The sequence below is a fragment of the Sus scrofa genome, chromosome 4, assembly GCF_000003025.6.
Source record: "Sus scrofa isolate TJ Tabasco breed Duroc chromosome 4, Sscrofa11.1, whole genome shotgun sequence".
NCBI classification, from domain to species: domain Eukaryota; kingdom Metazoa; phylum Chordata; class Mammalia; order Artiodactyla; family Suidae; genus Sus; species Sus scrofa.
Window position 1 is genome coordinate 8,228,178 of NC_010446.5, and position 16,873 is coordinate 8,245,050.

At 52.3% G+C, this 16,873-nt stretch overlaps 2 protein-coding genes across 6 annotated transcripts in view; one reads left to right on the forward strand and one right to left on the reverse strand.

The window, feature by feature from the left end:
- Positions 1-16,873, reverse strand: part of TG (thyroglobulin) — a 224,041-nt gene that overhangs the window by 69,783 nt on the left and 137,385 nt on the right.
- The window catches only part of SLA (Src like adaptor), an 80,568-nt gene that overhangs the window by 61,349 nt on the left and 2,346 nt on the right, over positions 1-16,873 (forward strand). For 3 of the 4 annotated variants that reach the window (XR_002343070.1, XR_002343069.1, XR_002343071.1), the window contains 4 exons: positions 5,541-5,640; positions 6,449-6,535; positions 9,853-9,956; positions 12,358-16,362. Coding sequence is in view for 1 of the 4 variants with exons in the window: in XM_013996470.2 (XP_013851924.1) it covers positions 5,541-5,640; positions 6,449-6,535; positions 9,853-9,956; positions 12,358-12,489; positions 16,230-16,362 (556 nt within the window). In the remaining 3 variants the exon portion in view is untranslated. The remainder of the gene's footprint in view (positions 1-5,540; positions 5,641-6,448; positions 6,536-9,852; positions 9,957-12,357; positions 16,363-16,873) is intronic. The other variant, XM_013996470.2, reaches the window with a different exon arrangement.

A 16,873-nucleotide genomic window follows, 5' to 3' on the forward strand; every position in this document is an offset into this window, starting at 1 on the left:
TGATATGCCTGGAGGGGACGTGTTCTCTAGAGGGAGACCGAGGTCACCAGATTTAATGACACAGACATTCAGGCGCCCTCGTGAGACAGGAAACCGCGTCAGATCTTTGACGCGAGGCCCGTCTCCCACCCTGGTCTCGCTCACCCCACAGCTGGTACACACGGTGGCTTCAGGAGGAACCAGATCATTCCATTTTTTTATCACATGGCCCATGTTTACACATTTCATGGATGCCATACAAATGATAACTAGTCCACCAAACCCCTGATGTCACGTTGCTTAGGTCAGGACTAAAGATGTTTTTAAGTGAATTAACACAAAGAAAAACCACTATTAAGTAAGAGATAGAGCAGGTGGAGGCCAGCTGTGGGCAGGAGAGGGGCGGGTCGTCCAGAGCAGGGTCTGCATCCTCTGAGGACAGGTTACCTGCTTGTGAAACCAGGGCCCCGACGTACTAGGTGTGTGTTCTGGGCAAGACTCTCCACCTCACTGTACCAGCTAAGAGTCTGGGGATCCGCTCAGTCCCACTCTGCCCCATCTGACAGATGGAGAAGCCACGAGCTTTTTAGGCCATTGCATCCTACTTTCCAGCCCGTAACACAGGACCCACAGGCACAAGCTGTGGTTCACAGTGACCAAGAGAACCCAGGAGACCTTCTATGGGGCCAGTCGTCCCTGCCCTGTCTGACTGGTTAGTTGTGTGTGTGTGTGTGTGTGTGTGTGTGTGTGTGTGTGTGTGTGTGTGTGTGTGTGTGTGTGTGTGTCCATTTCCTATAAAAGCTACGAAGAATAAGGCCATGAGTTTGGGCATGACTCAAGGAAAGGCCAAACCAGAAACTGCACTCAGAGAAGGTTACCTATGCTCCTGCCCACTGCACTGAGCTGCTTGTGCCAACTCTGAAGGCTCACTTGAATCAGCCTCCATCCCAACCTGTCGAGGGTCAAGGGTTAACTGTGGGGAGCCTGGTAGCTAAGTCCCCAAAAGAGCTAAGTGGCTCAGGGACCTGACCATGAGCTTGGAAACCTCCGTGCCCTCCCCCTGACACGTTCCTAAAGCGCCTCCCGCCTTGGTTCTACACCCTTTAAATTGGCATAGCTGTCCCGTAGCGCCATAGGGGAGCATGGGCCGTGAAGAATGGCTGGTTTGGCAACGTGGTTATAAATGGGATCTACTAAGAGTTTTTCAGCATTTTAAAAGAAAGGATAATGCCGCTCTAAAGAATAACAATGCAAAAAAGGGTCTGTCCTCTTTTCACCAAGTAACATGTGTGGTGAGTTAGTTCCGCCTCAGTCTCCTTCCTTTTGGGGGTCACTGCCCATTTTCCACTTTCATATATATGGTTCAGTCTGACTCATTTTTGAATTGAGCTTTTAGCAAGTGTTTGGTCTCTTGAATTTTGTCTTCGGTTCTCACCAAATGGAGTTTGTTTTTAGAAGGTAAGAATATTTGCAAATTTACATGACCAGAGGCTTTTCAACATTTAGGACATGACTGGCTGAAACTGGCCCTGATTCCAGAAGGTTCACCATCAACATGAGATTAGCTGCCTCGGACGGAGGCAGGCTCTATACGCGTCCCTCCTCCCGGATCCTCACCCGGGCCGAGGAGGTTGATTTTGATAATTCCCATTTTGATGCATGAAGAAATCAAGCTCAGATTAAAAAGGAATCTCTCTCCAACTCACAAAACCCTGAAGTAGAGGAGGTGGAATTGAAGCCAGGTCTGAATGATGGCAAAGCCTCTTCTCTCTCCTGAAAATTCCCCCAGGAGTTCTCCTCTGTGTGCTCGGCACACATTTCTCCACTGGATTTATTTCCTCATCTTGAGTCGGCAGTAATCCCGCCCGCTTCCTCCCAGCCCCTCTTTTCTGTATCACCCACTTATCAGACTTAATTCAGATGCTCAGCTCTGCACAAAGCCAGGGGCTTCAGGAGTCCCTAATCATGTGTTTGAACCTGAGAGAAATTTAAATGTCCCACCTCGTGTGTATTTCACTGCTGGGACCAAAGCCCAGGGAGGACTTAGATGGGATGGTGGCACCAGACCTTATTTAGAACAAAGGCTGTCCTTCCCACAAAAGCACAGACCAAACTTCCACTTTTCCACTGACTTTGCCTTCTGTCTTCCGAACGCAGGGACACAGGCGATGGGGCGGGCACTGGCTGTAACCTTGCAGCAGATGCTCCAGGCAGGGTTTTCTCAGTGATGTTTAAGTGTTACGGCTCTAATAACATCGCTATTACGGAAATTCCACAGGAAACTCAACTCTGCTGTTGTGAAATTGAAACTCTCCAACCCTGTAAGCCTGTTTTCCCCCATTGACACAATCGGTTTTATAATAGGATTTTGTTTTTGTTTCTGTTTGTCACATTATGAGAAGACAATGGTTCACAGCCTTACTCCTGAATCAGAGATCAAAGCCCCAACCCCCCTATAGACACTAAGCCTATTTCTTCCCCCCCTTTTTGCTTTTTAGGGCCACTTCCTCGGCATATAGACATTCCCAGGCTAGGGGTCTAATCAGAGCCGCAGCTACCAGAATAAGCCACAGCCACAGCAACACAGGATCCGAACCATGTCTGCAACCTACACCACAGCTCATGGCAACGCCGGATCCTTAACCCACTGAGCGAGGCCAGGGATTGAACTCGCAACCTCACAGTTCCGAGTCGGATTTGTTTCCGCTCCACCAGGACAGGAATTCCACACACAGCCCATTTCAAAGCTCCGTTATGCCAAGGATCAAACACGTCATGCCTCTCATTTCCATACTTGTTTTTCAAAGGGGCCATTTCTGTAATGACCAGCTACCAGGCTGCCTGCCCCCAGCGCCGACGAGGTTTCCTTCTCCTGGGCCCTTGATCCACTCAGCACAGGGGTAGTTTGCAAGGGCCTGACAGCACCGAGACCTCTTTACCTTTGCATGTGATAAACCTGCCTTGGGCATCCTGGGCAGGTCAGCTCCGCCTGGAGTTCACGGCCGTTCCCTGATGGTCACAGAAACGCAAAAACACCCACAACCCTGTCTAACAGCCTCAAAGGAAAAGCCCAGGGCCCAAGAGGGGGCCGCAGAGAGTGGGCATCTCCAGGGCATCAGGCTAATCTCCCCTCTGGGGGCCGATTCTGAGTTGACAGAGGTGGGAAGGCTTGGGGGGGGGGACAGCAGGGCATGCTCCAGGAAGGGAAGAGGGGACAGCCCCTCACGGGCTCTGGAGCGGGGGGGCCCTGGCTGGTTGAGAGAACAGAGCAGCCCACGCCACAGCTTCTGAGGCACGGGGACCACGTCCCTAAGTGGTCCTTCCATACTGGGGGAATATGGGGGTCCTTGGGGGCCATGAGACCAGGAAGAACAGATTTCCATCAAGAAGGCATTTTCCCGACCCCCCATTTTCCAGACTAACCCACATATCCCAGAGGGGAAAGTGTGTCCACACTGGAGAGTGGCTCATCAGCCTCGGAACCGGGGCTAGTTTACCAGGAAGCTGAACAAACCCTATGTGCCAGGCCCCCCTCACTGGCACAGCACCTTCCAAGGGCCCCTACCTGATACTCTGTCTGCCATTTCCTGCTCTTTTTCTGGAAGAGGACTTTCAGCTTTGCCTTGGCTTCATGTCCCAGAAAATCAGATCCATCCCTTATTAGAACCCAGACTTTGGGCTTTAAGTCCAACTGTGCTGTGGCCTCTAAGTATCAGGCTCGGGGTGGGCTACACAGGGGAAGAACTCTTTCCAATTCGGCCAAGCAGGATGGGAGGGAGGCCTCAGCACAGGCTCGGGGAAGGTCAGAGCCTCATGGCAGCCCTTCCTGGCCAACTCTGCACCTTCTCATGAGCTCTGCCTCCATCCAGTGACCACGGCCACCGAAACCACTTTCGCTTTTCCAGCTCACACGCAGGGGCACTGGCTTGGACAGGATTTATTGCCTGTAACTCAGCTTCCCCAACTGAACAACCCTTCAGCGGTGATAGCTTGCTTCTCATGCATTCTTTTCATCCTAGTATTTAAGCTCCCTCGTGACACGTCTGGCTGAGGACGGAGAATGCAGGACAAGTGGGCTGTAAGGTGCAGGGGGGGAGAGGTCCCAGCCTGAGCGTGTCTGGATCCTAGAAAGTGGCCTGCTTGGGCCCCTGAACCTGCCATGCCCAAGTGTTGGGATTTCTCCAGCTTTTCCTGGGGTCAAGGGGGCAGGGATCATCCCTCCCCCCGATTCTTGAAGTACTTTCTAGAACACGAGCCCCATGAGAGCAGCAGACTTGGCTTGTTTGTTTGCCATGCTTGGCCCACAGTGGGTGATCAATAAATAACTGCAAACTATTGCATTTAAGATGCATCGGCAATGAGGTCCTACTGTACAGCATGGGGGACTCTGGGACAGAACACGATGGCAGATAGCATGAGAAAAAGAATGTACCTATGTGTGGCCGGGTCACTATGCTGCACGGCAGAAATTGACACAACACTGTAAATGACCCCTCTATAATTTTGAAAAAAAGGTGAACAAAGAAGCAAACGGCGTGTTACCCAGAAGGCTGAGTTCCGATGTCCAGCCAGCGGACAGACTGACAAACACAAAGTGGCCGCAAGCCACTACGGCGTTTGCCAATCTGCAGGGTGTGCTGTTTCCCCAAAGACGTACCCCAGTATTAGCCTGCATCAGAGGCACCTGAATTGCGGCCTGTCACTAAGGCTGTGACACACAGCCTCGCTTAGTGTCAGAAAGCCGATTCACGTGTTATCCCTCTCTCTCTGCTCCACAGGAAGCTGTGCTAGTGCCCAAACCAGAAAGAACCAGAGAGCACGTTTCCCTTCTCAAAACTTCACCAGAATTACTGTCAACATATGAGTGATGAGAAGTGCTGGATTTTTCTCCCTCTGCCCAAGAAAAGTCCCCATTAAGTAGACCCTCAGCACATGCTACCTTACATTCTGTGAGGAAGAAGGGCTTTGTTGAGCTTCGGGATTAATATCCCCTGGCCCTAGTGGGTCCTCAGAACTCACGGAGCCTGGCCCCAACCCCCCACACTGATGTGCTGCAGACGTGGGATCCGCAAGCCCCCAGGAAGGTACCCGAGGGGATGGTAATCAGGGGGCGCATTTCAAGAGCACCTCATCATTCTCAGGTGCTGCTACGTACTTTCAGCGCATGATAATCCTGGAAAGCGGTATTGTTGGCCCTACTTTAAAGATGGGGACATTGAGGCTGGCAAGCATGCCAGGACTCGGCAAGATGTCACAGATCAGCAGAAGCAGGGCAGACCCTGGCGCCAGGTCTTAGGACCTCAGCTCAAAGACCTCTGGATCCCCACCTCTCAGATGAGAACATCAGGGCCAGGGTGGGCTTGAGAATGACAGCAGGCGAGCTGACTCTCCAGCTTCCTCAAGCAGCCTGCGCCACCACCCCCAGAGAGAGGGGGGCCAGCTAGAAACTGCTCTTTCAGGACAGTCACATGTTCCCAGGAGGGTGTCACCTCTGCCCTCACCTCCCAGGTCTGCTCTTCATTCCTCGCGAGTAAGAACACCCCTTTGCCCTTGTTCCCCAGGAACGGACAGCGACTTCCTGGCAGTGCTGAGTGACTACCCGTCTCCTGACATCAGCCCCCCGATATTCCGCCGTGGGGAGAAACTGCGCGTGATTTCTGAGTGAGTCAGCTTCCCGAAACGTTTACCACGCCCCCCAACGAAGAACTCGATTTTGGTGGGAATCGTTAGATTTTAGCTCTACTTGTTCCATTCCACATGGGCAGTGGGCCTTCATGCTCAATCTCCTTAATGCTGCCGGTGCTCTAAAGCCTTCAGTGGCTCCCTGCTGCCTGATGGATGTACTTTCAAGTCCTTAACTTGGCTTTTGAGACCCTTAGGATCCAACGTCTGCTTCTTATGTTGGCCTCATCTCCCCCCACAGAGGCAGGGCTGCTATTTTATATGAGTGCAGACTCAGGACGAGGACCCAGGGGTCTGAAAAAAAAAATCTTCCGATGATAAACAGAAAGGTAGTTCTTTCTAGCCTGTTGTCGCTCCATGATCCGAGAGAGGCTATAGAAGAAACAGGGGCTCTGAGTTCTTTCACTTAGGTCATGCTCATTGATGCAGACGTGTGACACTGTCTTGGTTATTTCTCAGGCTGGAATTCAGCATTGTGGATGCTTATGCTGAAAAAAACCTCCAACTGTGGAACATCAGCTAGAAACATCAGCTGCTGATCCCTGAAAAATGCCTCTTGCCAGTGTAGGGGGAGATTTCCTGGCTAGCTGGGAATAAGCAGAGATCCTTAAAACCTCAATTGTCATAGGGAGAAATTCTAGCCAACACAGCCAATGACAGACCTCAGAAAAACCTTAAAAAATTACATCCCACTGTACGCGGGCTTAAATCTGATTACTCGGGGCATTTACTCCTTCCCTGTGCCACTTCCCTACTCACTGTTTTCTCTCTGTTCTTGTCTCTACAGTGAAGGGGGCTGGTGGAAAGCCATTTCTCTTAGCACTGGTCGAGAGAGTTACATTCCTGGAATATGTGTGGCCAGAGTTTACCATGGGTGAGTACATTTCTAAAATAGCATCAATAAAGCATGATATTATGCTGGTGACTCATACATTTGCATAGAGGGGTCCCAGCATGGCACAGCAGAAAGGAAGGCATTGGTTTGAGAGGGTCACTTTTTTTTTTCTTTTTTTAGAATATCACTGATTTACAAACTTGCGCCAATTTCTGCTGCATAGCAAAGGAGACGGTCACTTCTAATCTCAGCTCCGTCCCTAAGGAAGGGGTGTGACCTTGAGTTAATTCCTTTCCCTCTCTGAGACTCGATTTCCCTTTGATAAGACAAATGGAACTCTGAGCTCGAAGGCAGTGTCCTTGTAGCGACCACAGATTCAGGAACTGTGATCGCAGGATGCATCAGCTAAAAGTCTGGTGCAAATTCTGCCTCTTTGTCGCTTACTGGCTGTGTGACAGTGAGCAAGCTGCTCAACATCAGTTTCTTTTCCTCACCCGTCAAAGAGAGATCATTGTATAGAATGACAGGAATAAGAACATGCAGCAAAGGGACCAGAGGCCAGGCTGTTAGGAGAATGAGATAGGATGATACATGTGCGGTTCTTGGAGCCATGCCTGGCGTTACCGTAGCACTCAATACATATTAGCTGTGTTATCAAATCACATCCCGAACACGACGAACGAGCACTGCCCAGAACGTGCACATTCCCAGTTTGACAAATGGAGGCGAAGCAAAAGAGGAGGCTCTTGAAATAATCAGGCCTGGCAGACAAGGAAGCAAGCACACCGCTTCCCCCTGCAGCTGTGCAGAAGAGGCCACTTTGGCAGGACAAGTGGCCCCGGAGGCCAGCACACCTGGGGCTGGGGCAGATGCAGCTCCGCCTACACCCATGGCAGGCTTGGAATCCTTCCTTAACCCCCTTGAGCCACGGTCTCCCCATGTGTCAGGCTCCCAAGGCCTGACCTTGGCACATGGGAAGGAGAAGGGAGCGGCAGTTTTCCTTTGACGGGTCCAGACATAACGGCCTTACACGCAGAGAAGGACTCCGCACACCACCTGCCGCCTGGCGGAGGTGCCTGAAGAGTCTGCAGCGTGTAGCTCAGTGCACTCCATCGCAGCACTACGGCTTTGATGACAGATACCCACGGCCGTGTCTATGCTTAGCACGACGATGACAACGGTGGGCAGAAGTGGGGCCGTAGCTGCTGAGAGAGCTACAACTGGGAAAGCATGTGAGTCACGTAATTCTTCGAATCAGCTGTGTCACCGATTCATCCATTCATTCAGCAAACATGCATCAGTACCTTCATGTTGAAGATGGGGTGCTGAATACGGGTGGGAGCAGGGGTCGGGGTGCTGGTGAAGACCCCAAGGGATTAAGAAGGAATCACGACCTTATTTATGGAGCTTCCCATCTAGCAGATGCAACAAACGGCCTCAAAAGGCAGAAGCGGAAGAGAGGCAGTGATGTCTAGTGGTTATGAAATTGGCAAAACACACTCCCGATTCCAGTTCTACCAGCTGTGACCAGAGCAACTCAGGACAAATTATTTAAGCCCTTAAGCACTCTGGCCCTCAGGGTCCCCATGGGTGAAAGAGAGATACTCCTCTTGGCCTTAGGAGGTGATAGGAGGATTAGATTTCAAGCGCTTCCTAGGATATGTGGCTCATAATGAGCAGTCATTAGCAGTCACGTGGCTATTGTTGTTGTCATTGTTTTACTGTCTTCATTTCTACAAGTGGAATTTCATGGAATTTCAGGACTTGAAAGGATGAATGTCTGTCACCTACGCTAAATAATTAACATGCCGTGCATTATGGACAACAAAGGCACTACCTAAAGAATTTGGCCAAATATGGCACAATCACGGTCTTAGCAACAAAGCACACTGGGAGCCCAGTCCGTAAATAAACCGTGTCCACGGTTATGCCTGGGCGGCTGCTGGCACGTGCACTTCGGCCTCAGCCAGGCCCTGCCAATGGCCCACTTTCACGCCATGGGGATGGTAAACCTGAGCAACTGCATGGGCTAAATCAGACATGTGATTAAAAGCCAGGGGCTGTTCAGGGAAACAGAAACACTTAAAAGGCGATGTGGGATTGCTTCCGAGTACACGCCAGCCAGCTGCTGACAGAGCGTTTCCTTGCACGGTGAGATCTGGCCAAGGCTGCTCTGCCGAATGAGGGAGGACGCGTCCCCGTAGAACACAGATTCCTTTGTGTCCGGGGCTGCTTTGAAAGCAGAGCGTTCAAGGTGCCCGCTCTCCTCTGGAAGCTGAACATTCTGTTGGAAAGCTGGGCTATGGTATTACAACTGCTTTTTTTTTTTTTTTTTACTGTGAAGTGAGGAAAAAAACAAGAAATGCACGTAAATGCATCATGCAATGACAACCGAGTTTAAAACACGTTGAAGACTAGAAGACAGGAAGGAAATAGAATGAGTGCAAGGTGGGGTGTAGGTGGTGAAATCAGGGGTTGTTTCTTTTTCTTTCTTTCCCTTCCCTCCTTCCTCCCTCCCGCCTTCTTCCTTCTTCTTCCTTTCTTGCTTCCTCCCTCCCTCCCTCCCTTCCTTCCTTTTCTTCCTTCCTCTTTCTTCTTCCTCTTTCTTTCTTGGGTTCATTCATTCATTCACAGATCACAGATATGTACCAGGCTTGACAACCTAGACACAAAAACAAAACCTGAAATGACGGACAGCCCCTGCCCCCATGGGACGGTAATGGAGGAGCAGGGCAGTCAGAGCAGAAGGGACACAGATGTTAAATAAACTGCCAGACAGGTCCCTTATCATGTTTTGGACTTTTATACAATACAGTGGGCACAGGGCAGCTGGCATTTAAGAAACAGGGTAAGGAGGATGTTTTATCTCTGTGTTCCCTTATCCAGTGTAATACCTGGCAAGCAGTGGGTACTCGGGAATTTTATTTGAAAGATTCAAAGAAAGAATGAATAAACCATCGATTGCCTTGCCCCCCTTTTTTTTTTTTTTTTTTTTTTTTGCCTTTTAGGGCTGCACCTGAGACATATGGAGAGTTCCAGGCTAGGGGTCTAATCGGAGCTGCAGCCGCCGGCCTACGCCACAGCCACGGCAATGCAGGATCCGAGCCTCATCTGCAACCTACGCCACAGCTCACGGCAACACCAGATCCTCAACCCACTGAACAAGGCCAGGGATTGCACCCACAGCCTCATGGTTCCCAGTTGGATTTGTTTCCACTGCACCAGGACGGAACTCTGCCTTGCTCTTTTTAATCCCAACAGTTTTCTGTAGCTAAGCCTGAGCGTCATCCCTGCATCTCTGCGTCTTTAGGGGGCGGGTGTGCGCACAGTACTCATGGCTGTCTTCCCCTCCGCAGCTGGCTGTTTGAAGGGCTGGGCAGAGACAAGGCAGAGGAGCTGCTCCAGCTACCAGACACGAAGATCGGCTCCTTCATGATCAGAGAGAGCGAGACCAAGAAAGGTGAGCAGCCTCCAAGCCACCTTCCAGTGCACAGGTCACACAAGCAGGCTGTGCTCCTGACCGACTCATTCATTTCCCTGCTCATGTTCCCGCCTCCCATGACACGTGCAAATCGATCCTGCATGGGGAGCTCCTAGTGACCCATGCACCCCCAGGGAGGCCAGTGCCCAAGCGTGGGTACTGGAGCCAGGCAGCAGCGACCTGGGGGATGGGGGGGGCACTGGTATGGGCTCTGACCACATCAGGCCCTGCAGACCCCAGCTGGAAAGTTTCCCATCAACTGAGAAGAGAGGAGAATGCCAGGCACAGGCAGGGCCTGGAGCGGAGAGAACGTGGGCTGCAAAGCTCAGCGTCTTGGGTAGGATGTGACTTCTCTGAGCTCAGTTTTCTCATCTGTGAAATGGAGAGAAACCCCCTTCCTTGTAAGGTTGTGGTGCGATTCAAATGTAATGACACTTGTAATGCCCCTGCTACAGGGCAGACACTCAGACTTAGTCCCCGCCATGACCTACAATGAAATCCACTTAGAGACTTGGGGCCAGGCAGGTGCATGCTCTCAAACTCACCAAGCCTTCCTCGTTGTTATAGTTTTCTCACATCCTACGCATTAAGTAATTCAGTGAAAATGAAAGAGCCGGGCTTTGTCATGGTTCAGAGCAAGTGTCCCGAACTCTAGTTTGGGCTGTCTGAATTACTAAGCAGTCACCCCCCCCTCACTAGGTTCCCCCGTTTATAACACGGGGTTCACGACAGACAGGCAAGCGGCCGGCAGGTGTCTGGGACAGAGTGTGCACTCAAACTCGCAGAAGCAAAACATGAGGAGCTTGAGGTAGTGAGAATAATAATACCTTCTTAAATATAGAAAATATTTTCAAGTGCTTAGGCTGCTTCTTGCACACTCACTCTCAGAGAAGAGAAAATGTGGCACCTGAGCGTATCTCCTATGCACTCACTAAGCACCAGGGCCAGCTGGGGCTGGAAGCCTTCACCAAAGTGACATCAGCTTTCCTCTGGGGACGCAGGGATCTTAAAATCTATGTGATTTTAAAATCCAGAAACAACACGCTTTCTTTCAAAAGCTTGAATGCACTGGCTGAGAGCAAGATCAAAGCCAAGGTGAAAGTTCCTGAGCAGGTCCCAGGGGCCTCCCGAGGGAGGAGACCCAGCCTCAGGCATGGCTGGGGGACAGGGGCGGCTTCAAACCCAATGTGAGTTGACAGAGCTGATCTAAAAATAATTGGGCCGAGCCACAGCCGAGCTGGGCCCGGGTGGGGTGGCTGGCTCTGCTCCCTTGGGTATGCAAAGTTCTCATAAGTTTCCACCTGCTACCCTTGACCTGCTCACCGTACTTCCATCCCCCCCTGACATTACCAGAAGACACGTGTTGAACTGACTCAGAGGGTGGGCGTGGGATGGAGGGAGGGGTGTGGAGCAGAATGCTCCTGGAGGCCTGCTCCCCGAAAGCAGAGGTCAGGCGCCAGGGCAGCCACTTCCAAGCCATATGCCTCTGGCCATTTCACTTGGTGCCCTAAGCCTCAGCTTCTCCATCTATAAAATGTGTGAGGACAAGAGTTCCCAAGGTCTTTCTGAAAATCGACAGGGATGCTGCTTAGAAATAGCTCAGCCCCAACTCACATAGCAAGTGTCCTTCCTCTCGTGCTGCTTTGCTAGAACCCCAAGAAGTGGAATCCCAAAAGCGGCAGGGCGGGGGGGGGGCGGGCAGCGCTTAAACATGACCTACATCCAAGCCTCTCACTTGCCATTCGGAGAAATGAGGCTCAGAGCGGTGCAGCCACTCACTGGAAGATCTACTCTGATGAGCCCGTCGTGGGTCATCACCCTCCAAGGAGAAAGGACACATTTGTGTGCTTGGGAACACTCAGGAAAGTGTCTCACTGCCGTGATTTCCGAATTGCTGAGAAAATCAAGCATAAGGCAGAGGGAGGAAGTGACTGGGAAGGGGGATTGGGAAGGACAGTGACAGCCCAGGTGTCTGAGGACGTGTGCTCAGGAAAGGCTCAAGGTGACCGACCCCAGATCTGGGATACACTAGGTGCCAGCCAACTCCGGCCACTTCATTTGGTCTAAGGACCCACCAGGAATGTGGGAGCCCTCCAGATGGCAACTCAAACTTTGAAAAGCTGCACCGCCATCTGGTTAATGCAGATGCAGGGCTGCAAAATGAACATTCTCTTGCTTGTGGGGGCCCTGAAGAGGGAGCTACGGTCAAGCAGATAGGGTTCAAGCAGCCACTGCTCAAACCACAAGGACGCATATCACTGCTGCATGGCGAGGCCGAGGGGATCGCGCTGCCTCCATGGTGGCGGCCCCTGAGCTGGTGGCCCCCCCGGGGCGGGGGGGACATGTGGAATGCCACTGACTGGTCCTCCGCTTCCTGCAGGGTTTTACTCGCTCTCGGTGAAGCACCGGCAGGTGAAGCATTACCGCATCTTCCGTCTGCCAAACAACTGGTACTACATCTCCCCGAGGCTCACCTTCCAGTGCCTGGAGGACCTGGTGAACCACTATTCGGGTAAGAAGCACCCCGTCGGGACAGGTCCACGATGCCCCTCTCTGCTAACTGTCCCCTCGGTCTCTGCTGCACATGGTCCCCAAGATACACCCGGTGACTCGGCTCTCTTGCCCACCCTGCCTTCTCCATTCCCTCTTTTCTTATCACTTCGGGCTGCACATTTCAGGCTAAGACAGGCTGCCAGTGAAGCTGCCCGAGAAAGTAAAACACAACTAACCTCAGCTTCACCCTCTCCCCACCCGGAAGCGAACCGGAGTGGGATGTCCCGATATTCACAACCACAGACGGAGCGCACCTCCTTAAGTGAGCATGCATTTGGGCCTCTGCGGCTTTGTTCCGAAATGCCGCTCATTTCCCCTTTTCTGGGGGTCAAAATCCTTGTCAACTTTCAAGACCAGCAGGTAGCCACCTTCTTGATGAAGCCCTTAAGCCCGTTTCCTCTGCTCCCTGGCACGCCAGGCACTGGCATTCTGCCCGGTGACCTAGTTAACTGTGCAGTAGTCCGTGTTTCCCGACAAGCTCTGAGACACCGGGGGTTTTACTTCATGCATCCCTACGTCCTTCCTGGGCCAGGAGAGAGCTCCAGATGCTTGCTCCACGCTGATCCAAGGGGGTGGGAGCAGGGTGTGTTGGTGCAGAGCTCAGACTCAGAAGAGGATCTGGCGTGTGGAAGCTCAAGGGCTCGGGGTCGAGTTGGTGCTGCAGCCGCCGGCCTACACCGCAGCCACAGCAACACCAGATCCTTAATCCACTGAGCGGGGCCAGGGATCAAACCCAAGTCCTCATAGATCCTAGCCAGGTTCATTACCGCTGAGCCACAATAGGAACTCCCAGAAGAGGACCTTTGAGCGAGACTGTGAAAGGCCTGAATGGCTGGTCGGGAGTTTGTGTTTTACCCGATGGAAAAAAGGGGCTTCCTTTTCTAAAAGTTGGCTCCGGAAGCTTCTTGTGTTCGTATCCCAGCTCTTCTGGGCAAGTGCCCATCTTCTTCCCCGTGTATCCCAGATGCTAAGTGTTTCTACGCAGCAGCTGTTGAGGGGGTTCACTGAGCTACAGCTCGGAGGGGGCTGACCTTGCCAGGTGCATGAATGTGGGCAGGGGGTCCGAAAAAGCCAGAGGTTGCTTTCACTTCATAAGCATCTCCCCTCCTGGATCCGGGATGGCTGCCTCCACACTGGGCTCTTTAGGATACGGGTTCCTGAAGGGCAATTTAAGGTGAAAGATGGAGTCCACCGGCTGGTTGTCACACTTGACCCTTGAGAAGTGCATGCTTTGAAAGAGGAATGGCCGCTCGGCAGACCCAGGCCCAAGGCGGGGTCCGGAGTCTGTGACCTTGGCCAAAGACCTCTATCTCTTGGAGCCTCAGCTCCCCGTTCATGGGAGGCGGCTGAGAAGCGCCTCCCCACCGGTGGCCGACTACTGAATATGATGGTTCACGTAACGCGTCCGTCACAGCCTGGCATGGCGGATGCAAAATAAATGATAACAAACATCACTCCTGTGATACCCCAACACCTAGCAGCATAGCTAAAAATGAAAGAGGAAGGGAGTCCTGGAAACAGTCAGCTTTTACTGATCATGAGTAAAAACCTGGTTGTGGTATTTGGCTTTTAATAAGAATCATCTGAGAGGTGTGGTGACCATAAGTTTTGCATAGACAAAAGCAAACACGAAAAGGATGCTGCCCCAGCAAAGATGTTTACGGACTGGGAGGTCCACAAGGCTTCCGGGCCGAGGATACCCCAGGATCTCAAGCCAGTGCAGAAGCAGCGCCTTCCAAAAACGTACCCCTAAGCTGTTGCATCGGCACGGGGGGATTGCAGTCAGCAGTCACCTCTGTGAGTGACCGAAAAGGGCTTGGAGACCTGAAAAGCTTCCAGAGCCTTCGGGACCCCCAGGGAGGGAACATCGCGTCCAATTTCCCTCGGACCAGATTCTTCCGAAAGGCAGAGTCAAAAACTAAGTCAAAAACTAAGCAGTGGGAAAAGGCACCTGTGTTTTACAAATTACTGATATTTACTATCCTGGTGCCCTTGGGCAAATTATTTACCATCTTGGAGTCTCAGTTACTTCATCTGTAAAATGGGGATTCAAATGCCTCTCATTGGACTGTTGTTAGGACCAAAAGGAATCACGCCTGTGAATTAGTTGTGACCTTGAGCAGGTGACTTGACCTCAGGGTCCTTGATTTCTTCATCCCCCACTGGGCGTGACAGGACGGACCGCCAGAGCTGCTGCGGTCTCCCCGAGCTGGAGCGTGCCAGGCTCACTCAGCACGGGCTCGGGCGTTCGACCTCTTCCTTGCCAAAACGCGTTTCTCATCCTCAGAACTAACCCCCCTAAGGAACCGCCCGCTGCTGCCTCTGATTTCTGTGGTCTTTCTGTTTGACTGGGTCTCCTTCACCTCCCAGCCTGGAGGTCATTTCAATTTCCAGCCCATGACAGGTAATTATTTCAGCTCCGCATCCAATTAAGATCCCTGTAACCTCGGGGTCCAATCTCCCGTCTCTCCGCGTGGGCCAGCGTGGGTGGACATTTGAGTCCTTGGCGAAAGTCGCCGCTAGACAAAGCGTTATTGACCGCCGCCCTCGGAAAGCCCAGGCCTGCTTCTTCAGCTAGAGTTTCCTTCTGTTCTTTGGCAAGGACACCCCAAGAGCTCCACCACTGAGATGGGAGGCAGCGCCCGCCGGAGGGGTGATGGATGGGCTGTGGGGCCGGGGTGGCTGCATCCTGCCAGGGACCAGCAGCAGCTCACATCCTCGGCTGCCTCACCTCCCCCAGGACCTGAGAAGCAGGGGGCTCTTCACCCAAGAGGGCCACGTAGCATCTCCTCCGTGGATAAGGACATCTGAGTAGAGCAGATGACACGGGCTAGGGGAAGGCTCGGAAGAGAGGGAGGCTCTACCTTACAGGCCCTGAAAGATGAGGGAGCTGGGCAGCTCAGAGATGTCCACTGGCAGAGGATAAAAAGAAAGGGCTGATTTAATTTTCACTCCCTTTGTGCTCGAGTTTCTGAGTAGAGAGGAGAGATGATTCTTCATTTCTTCCTCTATTTTTCTCACTCTTGCCTTTTACCTCTTCTCCTTTTTTTCTCTCTTCTCCTTTTTGTTCTCTTCTTCCTCCCTCCCCACCTCCTTCCCCCCCTTTCTCTCTCCGTTTCTCTCCTACCCTCCCTCCTCTCTCCCTTCCTTCCTGACTTTTTCTGTATCTCCCTTTCTTCCTACAGAGACATGGGCCCCACCTGTGCTGTTTCAGCCCTGCTCTGTGTGCTGTGGGTGAAGCTGCAGTGAATAGCCCCCCCCCCCACGCCCTGGGGACATGGGGGGCTTACCCCCAAGCTGAAGGCCCTGGGTCTTGGTGTGAAACCTCTGTGCTCGGGGCCTCTGGTGCCCCCCCCCCCGCCGCTTTTCTCAACCGTTAGCTCAGTCCACTCATTTTGCGGCCGAGAAACTGGCTCAGAGAGGGTCAAGGTGATTCACTGTGAGGGCAGAGTGGAAACTCAAACCCAAGTTCGGTGGATTCTGGATCCTAAACTCGACTCTCCACCTGTGTCAGACTGAGTGCACTGTTTATCTGCGGCACGTTAGTATTTCTTCAACAGCTAGGCACGTGGCTGTCTGCTGTGCCACATCCCTTTCAAACCTTGGCCTCTGTCTCCCCTTGCCAATGACCAGGGCCCCTTATCCATCACTGCTGGGCCGCCCCAGAGTCGCTGACCGGTTCTCTGCTTGTCTCCTCAGAGGTGGCTGACGGCCTCTGCTGTGTCCTGACCACACCCTGCCTCACTCAGACCACGGCCACCCCGGCAGAAAGGGCCCCCGACTCGCCCGTCACCTTGCGCCAGAAGACCTTCGACTGGAAGAGGGCATCCAGGTGTGTGTGTGTGTGTGTGTGTGTGTGTGTGTCCTCCATGAACGCGTAAGCCCCAAACCAGCAATGTGAGCCCCACATATCAGGCCACGGCCGGTTACGACCAGCCCGCTGAACCCTCTGAGCAGGTGCACACCCAGGAATCCCGCTGTCCCCTGGGAGGCAGACCCTACCTCCGGCCCCATGGACTGGGTGGCATGGCCCCAGCAAGCCCCGCCATGGCGTCGCTCCCCCCAACCCCAAGTTCTGCAAACATTTAGTGAGCCCCCATTCGGTGTTAGCAGGACAGTTCAGCTGAAAGGGAACCATCTTGCTTTTTCTAACTGCTAGTATCCTAGAGGGTAACACACAGAGAAATCCTATATAAATTCACTATTAATTTAAACTCACTCATGAAGTTTAGACACACCAGCAAAATCCTAAGGTGACTTTAATTTTTTAAGGGGAAAAATAAATAGTCTCTTATTTGTTCTGCTTATTTGATAGTCAGCTTTTGCATTTTAAGAGGTATCTG